At 40.7% G+C, this 12,300-nt stretch overlaps 1 protein-coding gene across 4 annotated transcripts; it reads right to left on the bottom strand.

The window, feature by feature from the left end:
- Nucleotides 1-139: 139 nt before the first annotated feature.
- On the bottom strand, nt 140-10,687 carry FNDC8 (fibronectin type III domain containing 8). 4 transcript variants are annotated; one of them, XM_039325564.1, is made up of 5 exons: nt 10,339-10,687; nt 9,116-9,235; nt 7,662-8,083; nt 6,515-6,727; nt 140-608 (listed from the first exon to the last, which is right to left on the bottom strand). In XM_039325564.1, exons 3-5 carry the CDS (start codon nt 7,986-7,988, stop codon nt 489-491), a joined length of 660 nt encoding a protein of 219 aa, XP_039181498.1. In that variant the 5' UTR covers nt 7,989-8,083; nt 9,116-9,235; nt 10,339-10,687; the 3' UTR covers nt 140-488. The 4 variants fall into 4 exon arrangements, with proteins under 4 accessions (XP_039181498.1, XP_039181496.1, XP_039181495.1 ...); XM_039325562.1 differs by having other exon boundaries at nt 7,662-8,012; nt 10,339-10,685; XM_039325561.1 differs by lacking the exon at nt 10,339-10,687 and having other exon boundaries at nt 7,662-8,012; nt 9,116-9,459.
- Between the last annotated feature and the right edge of the window lie 1,613 nt (nt 10,688-12,300).

Below are 12,300 nucleotides of genomic sequence, written 5' to 3'. Positions count from 1 at the left end.
CCTGCTCTGGCTTGCCGGTGTCATTCCTATGATCAATATGATGTGTGTCTAGAACATCTGGATGGGTCTAAGCAGGGGATGAAGAGATGCAGATTTTCAGTGGAAAGAGTGGGGAAGACAGGCCTTTCTTGATAGAGAAGCTCTTTGAATTCAACCCACCATAATTGACAGTTAAAAATTGGATCCTTGCTTTAAATAATTTAACTCTTGCTCCATACCAATAAATAAATAAATAAATCCTTGCCTTCTGGCAATAAAAAAGACAATGGGAATAAGTAGCAGTTTTTCACCCTGCCAAGCATTCTTAGCCTGTTCTGTTTCAAAGGATTGTCGGCATTTTAATGTGGGAGGGTGAGACCCATTCACAAAAATAAAATTCAGGAGGGGGCTGGCAATTACTATCGCTAGTTTGGTTCTTGAGTTTTTGTAGCAGCATAGTGTAGTTCTGGCCCAGACAGATCAATAAAGTGGCTCAGCATCAAATACCTTTACAGACTCGGCAGAAGTTGATTATTAGAAGTTCTGGAAGTTGGCAGTGCTGACTCTGTAGATATTGGGTATGGCTCAGTACAAAGTACCTTCATCCATTCTGTAGAAGTTGGCTGTTCCTGTTTTTAGATAGGAAAGGAAGGCTACAGTATTTCTACTGTCAGTTCTATTTTCTGCTAAAATTAGGATTCTCCAAAGAGGCCAGATTGCAACCAAATAAACCCACGAGAATCCAAGAACTTCTAATTAATAAACTGAAGAAAAGTTATGTAGCTATCATGAAAGAATTATAGCAATTGCACTGTTTCAAGACAAGCCTTGTTTCCAGAATCAGTATTTTGGCTCTCTATATGGGATAGGGCCCTGTCTAGCCCCCTATATAGCAAGAGAGGATCAACTTCCATCTGTCCCTGGTTTTTGTAATGATCCGATTTGCTGTCACACTTTTCATAGATTACTGTGTATGAGAATTGCTCTTACAGCTTTGTAGAACATTGGTCAATGGATCTCAGAGACCTATTTTGGTGTAGTGGTTAAGGCATCAAGTTAGGAACCAGGAGAGTAGTACTGCCTTAGGCACAAAGCCAGCTCTCTCAGCCCTAGGAAGGAGGTAATGGGAAACCACTTCTGGAAAACCTTGACAAGAAAACTGCGGGGACTTGTCCGGACAATTGCCCAGAATCACAAATATTCTCATTCTCTCTTTCTCTCCCTCCCTCCCTCCCCTCCCCTCCCTCCTCTCTCCCTCCCTCTTCCTCCTCTCTCCCTCCCCCCCCCTCTCTCACACACACAAACAGAGAAATCTTAAGGTAGATCTTGAAGAATGATGTTTTCTGACACCATCTGGTGGCAATTGCTCAAAGCACACTTGTGAGTCAAACAAATGAAGCTATAAAGCGGGGAAACTGCTGGCCCGCAGACCAGATGCATCATAGCAAAACTGCACCCACCCCATTGCCAGCAATGGCAAAAAAGTCATGATACATCGTGATACGTCACCTGACGTTGGGAGTTTGACACTCCTGCTATAAAGCAATATCTTTAAAAAAAAACATAATTTGCTATCCTCAAAATCCATTAAATGACTTCATAAACTTTCCCAATAAATAACTTTGCATAACACTCTAAGACGGTACAATTGTATACCCTTTACTAAGCTGAGTTTTAGATTTGGGTGTTCTTTGGAGAATGATTTGGTATTTGAATGCACACCTTTTGATTACAAAATGGCTTTGGTTATTGTGCAATCAAAGTAATTCATCATCAAATCAAAATTTATTTCTGGTCCAAGATGAATCATAATACAAGACCAGCATAGAATGTAGTAACTGTGAGAGGAGATTTTAAAATTGCAAGAAAACCCTAAAGCAATTAGCAACTACAATAATCCGGTAACTGGTTTAAACATACTGTGAACTTATCTATTGTATACTGTAGGTAGGATTATATTGGATTTTTTCTTAAATCCCTGTGGTTCCCTTCAAATTTAATGTTGAAGCTAGATAAATCAGATTAGATTGCAATTCACCAGCCAATATGAAATGCCATTGATTTTCTTTATGCAAACTCCCATCTATTTTATTTAGCTTCAGCCTGCATCACCCACCTGATGGGAATTTTCTTTGAAAATTATTTGGCTGCTAAAGAAAACCCGGTGTTTCTTCAGCCAGGGAGAAGTTGGTTGTACTGCATAGGAAACAGTTTTCATCTGACTGAGATACATGTACCAACCAAAGGGAATAAAAATAAAAATATTTATTATGTTTTAAAGTAATTTTAATTCTTACTGAGGAACTAGAGATAATTATAGGCCAAATCAGCACTAATTATATCCGTACCTTAGTCAAACTGATCAAGAAAAGTAGAAAATGAGCTAAATTTATCATCATTACTTAAAAGGAGCTTTGCTATTTGTAATTTCCTTAGCAATGGAATACAGTGATCAATTTATTAACTTTGAAATGTACAGCTAATAAGTAGATATCACCATAGCAGCAGATGTAATTCTTGTAGAAAACAAGTGCATAAAACTGAAGAGTTTAGTATGTAGAAATAGTCATTCAGACGATACATCCAAGTGGAAAAGTAATTGTTTATATAGTTCAACAATAAATAAAAGGTATACAAAACAAGAGAGCAGGGCACCTGATCTCATTTGTATATAACAAACTGATTGCAACATCATATTAATAAATCTTTGCAGGAGGTATGATCTCTGGGTCCAGGGAGATCCTCCTGGAGTGGTTAGTGAACTTTTTTGGGCAACTTTGTTAATATGGCAAGATTAGGTTTGCAAATATATTACATAAAACTGTTCTTAAAACACAAGGTTCCATACCAAGTGGAACCAGAAGTGCTTTTTCCAAAAGGCAACTGGACTTTCTTTTTTTTCCTTTGAAAACATTTATTATCCAAGAAGCCTCTTTAATTGAATTTCCTTCCTTCGCTTCTTGGATGTGAAGTGAAATGTTTTTTTTAAAAAAAACCCAAGAAAGTACAATTTTCTTTTGGAAAAGGCACCCATGGGACAACCATAGATGTACCAAGTAGAAAAAAAAGAATAATATTTTGGATAATGAGCTATATAAGGTAGCCAACCACAATTGGGATATGTTAGATCTAAAACATGGCTCATCATTATTGGTCAGGAAAGGCTTCCTCTTACCATATTTTGCCATTATTTTGTCAGCACACTTTGTAGCAGACCCTTATGCTCTACAGCAGGAGTCCCCAACCCCCGGTGTGTGGACCAGTACCAGGCCATGGCATGCCAGCAACCAGTCCGCACAAACGAGCAAAGCCCCGTTCTGCAGGATGCAGGCAGCACACAAAATCACGCCCCCTCCAGTCCACAGAGAAACCTCTCTCCACATATCTGGTCCCTGGTGCCCCAAAAGTTGAGGCCCTCTGCTCTACAGGCCTGTTCTCCATTCACTCAGCTATGCCTTATTTTGTGACCTATCCCAGCCAGCCCATGGAGACATCTCATGAGAACCACCGTTAGCATCTCCCTAGCCAAATGCTAATTGAACCCATTTCTCAGCAATGAGGCAAATGCATTATGTTAGACAGAAAGAGCCTGGCCACGGGAAGGGCATTGCTAGTTAATATTAAGCACTCTGTGCAGCTTGTTTTAATTACACGGCCTACTAATTGTGGAAATGCCTCCTGGGTGCTAAGTAGCTCTAAAGTGTAAGCAACTTCTGCTTCTTTTCTCCCCTCCCTGCATCTCCATGTTTCCAAGCTGTGATGCTATTTTCTTTCATCCTTGGCATTTTCTCAAGTGCCTCCCACCTCTGGGCAGGTGAATTGCCCATTCATGAGGCCCTCCACAGCCATTAAAACAACCCTAACATTCTTTGGATCACATTCCAGACTCTAAGTAGATTGCATAGCACAAACTAAACTAGAGCGACAGCCGTTGCTAGCAGTACCATTCAGGGAATTGCATGGTTATTGTGCATTTTTTAAAAATCAAGATAACCTGACTATCAATTAAAAGATTTTTTAAAAAAAATTGGTTCTTTGATTCAAAATGTATTCTCTGTTCCTGAATTTATCATTGCACGTGGATCTATCTAGCTACATCTATAATGTACATCTACATCTATCAATGGAAACTTGGTTTAACTGTAGAAGAATCCACAAGGAATTAAAAAAGTCAAAATGGAGTTGGTGATTGACATGGAATTTAATTGCGGTGGGAAAAGCAATACTTGGACCAAAATTGGGGTTCAGTCTTGCTGTTAAAAAGATCAAATATCTACTGTAGGAATCTGTTTGACAAGTAATGATAAAGATTTATTTCAAGATAATTGTTCACAGATTTGGAAAAATACAGTCGCAGATATTTTAATGTGGAGAAAGTTTAAATTGTCATAGTGAAAATGACTGTAGTCTACAAAAACTTAATTTTCTGCTCCAGATTATTCCATTAAAAATTGAAAGTAAATATTAGGTAACTGTCAGAAATTCAAAATACAGGACAATACTACAACAATAAATATATTTCATTAAATAATATATAGTTAAAAATATGTTTGAAGCCCTGCCTCTTTTTTATAGGTGTCACAGGGTAGGGCTTTGATCACATAACCACAGACACCATTTTAACTTTTTTTTCTAAGCCCTCTGCAAAATGCTCTGTCAGCCTCCATCCCATAACAGAAACTAACTTTAACATTCTTGTAATGCATCATTCTTCTTCGTCAAAATATAACCTGTCCATTCTCCAGAGACCTATCGTTTTGACCATATTTTCTTAATCTCCATATGGTTGTTTGGAGTAATTTGATGTCCCAGGAGTATTTGGTGCTGTGTAAAATCATCCCCCAAACTCTAAAGCAATAGAGACCCCTTACTGCAGCTCTTTTATGCTTTTTTATGCTTCAGTTCTTCTATTGATATAAACTGCTTGCCTGCATGAAAAATAATTCACATCGACAACAGAAGAGATGCAAGCAGAGTTGGTGGAACACTCTGGTTAATAGAAATATGTCGGGGGGGGGGTTAACTTCCCTCTTCCAAAATATCTCAGTGAGCACACAGCAACAGTTATGACTGATTGTTGGGCCATTTTTGTAATGAAGTTGGAATAAAGCTAATTCTCTAAAACTATCAAATTATCCCACTTCGGGCATATTATGTGAAGACCCAACTCTAATCTAAGAGAAGGACCAGCAACAAGCTGGATAGCCTCACTTATAGTGGTAATAGTTGTATTATGGGAGGATTTGAAGGACCAGTTGGGGACAGATCATCACAGAGAAAAATTACCTGTAGTAGGCGGTAATTTTTGTGTGCAGAGTTGCTAAGACTCCAAGTAACATACAGAGAGAGAAGGTCAGTGATCCTGAAGCAGATCAGAAATGTCATCCTTTATTGCCCTGGTGCATATAGTCTTAGGAGGATGGAATAAAGATAGTTTTCTTTTGGGATTTCCGACACCTTCGTACAGTGACAGTAACAGGAGATGGATCCAGGGGCATGCCTGGGACTGGATGCATCGTGCAAAACTGCAAGAATCGACATTAAAGGTTTATTGTAATATTCTGCCCATTTTTGCTGAAGTGGTGTCCTCACTAAATTTAGGAAGAATAGAAGTCAGATGTATAAGGGCTCATATATTGCAATGGGAATGCTTGTGGAGTTGCCTATTTTCCATTTCTGTAAGATACCATGAACTCTGGAAGATTCAGGAGCATAGAACTCTAATCCCATGCATTCATCCATCCAAGCTGATTTCCCCCTTTCCATTGCACTATTGCACATTGACTGAATATATTTCTTTCATTGTGGCTTCAGGTATGGGTTGACTCCAATAATTATGGGTTGAAACCCATGGCCTAGCACAGGGGTAGGCAATCTTGGCTCTTTTATGACTCGTGGACGTCAACTCCCAGAATTCCTCAGCCAGCATGGCTGGCTCAGGAATTCTGGGAATTGAAGCCCACAAGTCATAAAAGAGCCAAAGTTGCCTACCCCTGGCCTAGCACATTTGAGTAAATCAAAGGCTTATTAAGTAAGGTATTGTTAATCACACATGGTTTAGTGCAGTACTTCTTCTTCAGATGTGTGGACTTCAACTCCCAGCTTTGAAGTTCACACATCTTAAAATGGTCAAGGTTGAGATAAACTGATTTAGTGTAATGTGTAAGCCCCATCACTGAATACAACCTGAACTATTGTGTTAAAGCTGGCTGGGAAGGGACTATCTACTCAGTCCTTAAACCTTTTGGGTGACTTTGGATCAATCGTGTCTTAATCAAATGTACCTCACAGAATTATTGGAGTATGAAATACAAGTTGGGGAGAGAATCATGTATACTGCCTTGACATCCTACTAAGCAGGACAAGTCAGAAATATGATTGAATATATTTCCTGTCCCAAGCATTTGAGGACATATCTCAGTAGTAGACAACGTTAGGTTTATCCACCAGATTTGCTCTCAGTAGTGTATTTCTGACTTTTGGGAGACCCAACATTATACCAAGTATATTCACTGAGCCCCAGAGCAGTATGTACCTTGTAAGGTGGACTCCACTTCCCTGTGCCTGCCACGTTGAGAGCCCTGACACGGAACACGTACACGGTGCCAGGAGTCAGGTTTTCCAAGTTCTCTTCGGTCTGTGAGCAGAACCAGTGGATATCTTTCCCTTGGCCTTCTAGCTTAGCCTCCTGCAGTTGCAGTTCATAGAAGGAAATCAACTCACCGTTTTGCGGGCCTGCCCAAGAGACCTGCATAGGAGAGACAACTGGAATTTGTACCGGAACTCACAAGCAGGGATCAACTTGTCTGCGAACCTAATTGCTTCCCGAAAACTTGGGTTAACATTCCTTTTATGCTGGAGGGGGATAAGCTGGAGCATTGCTGACGAAAATGGGCTTATTTCTCCTCAGTATGAGTGAAAAAAATGGAAGAACAAAATCAGGAATTGGACAGGCCTGTGACTTTCCTCATTGTAAATTTGACTAACTGGATTCACATTTCATCCTAAGCCATCCTGGAGTTGTTAGCTGGTTCCTGCTGCACACTGTTATAATCTGTCAATCATTATTTATCGCTTAAACTGTAATTTGGAGCAAATCACAATTAAAAGACAATATGGCTTAGTGCATTGTAGTATGCACCATGGCTTAGGACTGTTTTTTTAAAAATAATGTTTATTGAAATTTAGAAGAAGAAAAAAACCTAAGGAATATATATATATAAAATAAAAAGTGCAGGAAGCAGAAACGTGGCAGGGGGACAGGAAAAAAAATATAAAGAAAGAAGAAATATAAAGAAATTATTTCCCCCTTCATCAAAATAAGTACAAACAGTTTGAGTAACTTATCACTTTCTCTAACAATTTCAACCAAAGTTTTCTTCATTCCATATCTCATCTTTTAAAACTATGGCTTAGGGCAAGGCTCTTCAAACTTGGCAACTTTAAGACTTGTGGACTTCAACTCCCAGAATTCCTCAGCCAGCCACGGCTGCCTGAGGAATTCTGGGAGTTGAAGTCCACAAGTCTTAAAGTTGCCAAGTTTGAAGACCTCTGGCTTAAGAGCTTGAGGTTACATAAGGAACAAGCTGTAATGGCTTGCTCAACAAACAAAGGTTAGCAAAAATCCGGTTTCACCCCATGCCCAATGACGAAGTTTGTTCGTTCATGCTCAGGAGGCTCACCTTAGCATTGATGGTGCTGACCGTGTGCTCCTGGATGGTGGGCTGTGGCGGCAACTGCACATACACAGGGGACTCCGATCCACTGTCCGAGACACTGGTCTCTCCATCGCTGATGTCCAAATTGATGAGGACGCTTTTGTTCCTGGTGCTGCCCTTAGAGCGGGCTGGTGGAGGCTGGCGGGCTTCTTTCTGTGGGACCTTCATGCCAGCCAGCAGGTCATCCAAGGTGTGAGGCAGACTGCTGGTGGAGTAGAGGATGTTCTTGGAGGCCTCCCCAGTGTTGATCAGACCATAGCTGGAGGTGTCGCTGCTGTCACTGGTGGGCATTGAATCATTTCTGTATAGCTGAAACTGAAGAAGAAAAAGAAGAAACAATTCTCCACTAAGAAGCAGACCTGACTTCTCCTATCTTCCTGAGGTATCTGCAGGGAGAACAAAAATAGCAAGATGGTGGATCCACTTTTTTTTTTACATGTCTAATATTTTGATTTCAGGATCCCAACTGTCATTTTGATTATTTTGATTCCCCTTTCTTTCTTTCTTTCTTTCTTTCTTTCTTTCTTTCTTTCTTTCTTTCTTTCTTCCTTCCTTCCTTCCTTCCTTCCTTCCTTCCTTCTTTCCTCCCTCCCTTCCTCCCTCCCTTCCTCCTTTCTTTCTTTATTTCTTTCTTCCTTTCCTCCCTCCCTCCCTCTTTCTTTCCTTCCTTTCCTTCCTTCCTCCCCCCTCCCTCCCTCCCTCCTTTCTTTCTTTCTTTCTTTCTTTCTTTCTTTCTTTCTTCCTTCCTTCCTTCCTTCCTTCCTTTCCTCCCTCCTTCCCTCCCTCCCTGCTTTCTTTATTTCTTTCTTTCCTTCTTTCCTTCCTTCCTTTCCTCTCTCCCTCTGTCTTTCCTTCCTTCCTTCCTCCCTCCCTCTTTTCTTTCTTTCTTTCTTCTTTCTTTCTTTCTTTCTTTCTTTCTTTCTTTCTTTCTTTCTTTCTTTCTTTCTTTCTTTCTTTCTTTCTCCACACAAGTTTTCCCAAGTCAAGGAGCTCAGCTTGACTTTATATCCCTCCTAAGGGCCACATTTAAGGGAACAAGCAATGACACCATATGCAAAATAGTCATGGCCAAATTAAAAACTGAGTTTTGATCCATGTATGCTGAGCCATAGCATGCCTTAAGTCTACATTAGAAAGCCACCTTATGGTCCAGTGAGAGTTCTAGGAAGGCCAGTGTAGTGAAATGGTGAAGACACTGAAGTGGGACTGTGAAGATACAGGTTGAAGGGCCTTAGGATTCCATGGCTGATTTGGAGTCAGCCATTCCCTCTGAGGCTAATCTATCTCACAGGCATGTTGTGGAATTAAAATAAAGGAGTCTTGCCCCATCTAATTATACCCCAGGTAGGATGTAATTATAATTGTAAATAAAATATAATTCTCTTTTTTCCCTATGAGCTTTACAATTCATCACTTACCATTTTCTAGAGGGGTGAGGTCATGCCTTTAAGGAAAAAAAGATTTGATAAAAGTTCTTTATTGCAAGATATGATGACCAGCTCTGAATATGTTTGGACCTTTAAGGTTGCATCTGGTCACTGAAACGAGACAATATGAACCCTTCAGATCATTACAATGCTAAGAGACTTTTCAAACTTTAAATATGTTAATGCCCAAGTCTACAGAATTCAATTTTAGGACATAAGTCCAGTTCACACCCAGAAGGGTTGTAACAAATGATGCCAATGACACATGACACACACACATTATCATGTTAATACTACTCTTACATCATTGTGTCGCCAAAACTCACATCAGTATTAAGTCATGGTATTCATGTGATGATGTCACCACACACATGCTCCACCTCCATGAAAAAGGAGGAGGAGGAGGAGGAGGAGGAGGAGGAAGAGGCCAAGGATTATGGGGTCCTTGGTGCTCTCTGAGCATTGGCTGTTTTATTGCACATGTTTCATGATCCAACTAGGGAACCTCATCAATGCTAGAAGGGAGTGGTGTTTGTGAAGAGGAGGAGGAGGAAAAGGCGGAGGGGGAGGGAAGGGGAAAGGGAAGTAGAGTAGAATAGAATAGAATAGAATAGAATAGAATAGAATAGAATAGAATAGAATAGAATAGAATAGAATAACAGAGTTGGAAGGGATCTTATAGGTCATCTAGTCCAACCTCTGCTTAAGCAGGAGACCCTATACCATTTCTGAGAGATGGCTGTCCTGTCTCTTCTTGAAAGCTTCCAGTGTGAAGCACCCACAATATCCAAAGGCAAACTGTTCCACTGGCTGATTGTTCTCACTGTCAGAAAATTTCTTCTTATTTCTAGGTTGGCTCAGTTTCCATCCATTGTTCCTTGTCTGGTGCTTTGGAAAACAGGTTGACTCCTTCCTCTCTGTGGCATTTCCTCAAATACTGGAACACTACTATCATGTCATCCCTGGTCCTTCTCCACTAGACTAGCCGTGCCCAGTTCCTGTAACCATTCTTCATATGTTTTAGCCTCCAGTCTCTTAATCATCTTTGTTGCTCTAGATTTGTAAGTCTACCATATGTTCACCCCAGCAACACTATTAGAATCCAGAATTGTTCTCTGTCTCCTCTGCCCTGATAAAAAGGGCTCATCAAAACACCAACCCTGCTTTCCAAAACATCTCCTCTTCTTCAAGTCACAGAGCTAGAGCTGACTTACCCCCACCAGAGGCTTCAGAACTAATAGAAACAGCATCACCTTGGGTGGCTGTGGCTCTGGAGACCTGGCCCAGAAAGGTCACCATTTGCTTATCTCTCATTATGCCACAGTGATGCCCTTTCCCATTATGACCAGGTGTGCCCATAAGGACAGGTGTGCCCTCCAAAGTCTAAGACCCAGAGTCCTTTTTTTATGTACACAGAGGGGGCAAGCAAAGTCAGGCATTCGCACACACTCCATTGGAAATAAAACATGCACACTTTTGGTATACACAGCTGTTCCCCTCAGGAGGTGCATTTTCTACCAGTATGCTCCAGGGTGGAGATCTGTGCATCTGAAGAGTTGATGTGGCACAACCATAGGACAATCAGGGTGGGGGATCCATGCTCCTTCAGAGGCTGCTGAACTCTGCTTCTTACAGTCACAGAGAGTAAAAGAAGCAATTTGGTAAGCTATAGAAGACAACAAGCTGATCATCCAGAATCCAATAGCTACAGTATTAACCCCTTTTTAGTTTAGCCCAGTGAGTCATATGCTACTTTATTCATGTACACCAATAATGCCCAATTACTTTCTTTTCTTGAGAATGGATGTCATGGTTCCGACAGATGAAACTCTTCAAAGAACTTCGAGGTATTGCTTACCTTAAAAAATCTTTATTGGAGTAGCATAGCTTTGGCACTAACATAGTTGAAGCCAAAATTTGAATTCCCCTCCCCTGAGCACATAGTATCAAAGCACAATTCCCTCCTCTAATTAACTGTCATAAATCACATTCTCCAATTAGTTTGAAATGCCGGCTTTCCCTCCAATTCTTCAACCCGGCCATTTCTTATTTCAAAAGCACTGAATTCACACACTATTACAATATTGTTATGTCTAACTAACTCCCATCACATTTCTCCTCCATCCCCAGTATCATCTAATTCTAAGAGTAAAGCATAAGAAAGAATAAGACTGCATCTCCATATGTTGTCAAAGCAAGAACATCCAATGTTAGCAGCACTGACATGCCGTATGCAACCTGCCTTTTGCTTGGGAGTGCCATTCCTTATTCTCAGTTGCTTTTTTTTCCTCTGGCACCATTTGGGACTCAGCTTTGCTTTGCTTTTTCAACTGATGGCAAATATTCCAGTTTCATTCCATGAATAGTATGCTGTATTTTTTACTTTCCGACTCAGAAGAATGGCTCAGCTAAAAAGAAACAGTTCCAAACATCAAGAAAACAGCAGGGATTATTTGCTTATTACATTTATACAGATGCTCACCTCGCGTAGGTGGCTCTGGGTGACACACAGCATTAAAATGAGAACACTGTCAAAATACAATGAAAACAGTTAAACTGCCTCCAATACTGAGTCCAGGAAGGCTGGTTTTTGCCCTGTGAACTGATATTTGGGAACTGGCATTTTCTGGATTCATACTGATAATAGGCTTCATTTTGCCCTAGTTCTCCGTTTCTTTGCACAGAAAAGAATGTTCCAATCAATAAAAACAACTAGTGCTAACTGGTCTTTTATGGACCTCAAACCCTCAAAAGCCAGTGATTTCCTGATCTATTTTCCCTGGTGAAAACTTCAAATGCTGCTCCAATATATAAGTTGAAAATTGAAGCAGGGGATGGGAGATACCCTATGTTTGGCTCAGATGTTCTTACTCTATGCAAGGGGCAAGTTCAGGGTTGCTGCTGTTTTCTTGGCTTTCCCTGATTGAACTTGCTTTCTCCCATCCCCTGGGCCAGCTTCCAATAGCAGCCCAGGCTGGTTGCCCAGGTAATTAGTAACCGAACATTAGAATCTCTTCTTCCCCTTTACCTTTGAAGCACTTTTGCTGAGCCCGCACCTGTTTTTGCAGCAGTGAGTCATCCACGGACCTCTCCCCTCCCCTTTCCCCCATTCCTGCTACAAATGGTTCATTTACTTTGGTGAAATGTCTCCTGAATGCTCCATATCCCACCACTGG

The sequence above is a fragment of the Crotalus tigris genome, unplaced genomic scaffold (assembly GCF_016545835.1).
Source record: "Crotalus tigris isolate CLP2741 ecotype Arizona unplaced genomic scaffold, ASM1654583v1 scf7180000024338.4412243, whole genome shotgun sequence".
Lineage (NCBI taxonomy): Eukaryota > Metazoa > Chordata > Lepidosauria > Squamata > Viperidae > Crotalus > Crotalus tigris.
This window is presented reverse-complemented; position numbering and strand designations above follow the sequence as displayed.

Excerpts from the sequence above, each read along its gene's own strand:
- FNDC8 (XM_039325562.1), bottom strand. Across the intron at positions 6,728-7,661 it reads TCAGCACCATCAATGCTAAG|GTCTCTTGGGCAGGCCCGCA; the intron begins GTGAGCCTCCTG and ends TCTCCTATGCAG. Across the intron at positions 609-6,514 it reads AGTGGAGTCCACCTTACAAG|GAACAGCCAACTTCTACAGA; the intron begins GTACATACTGCT and ends ATCTAAAAACAG.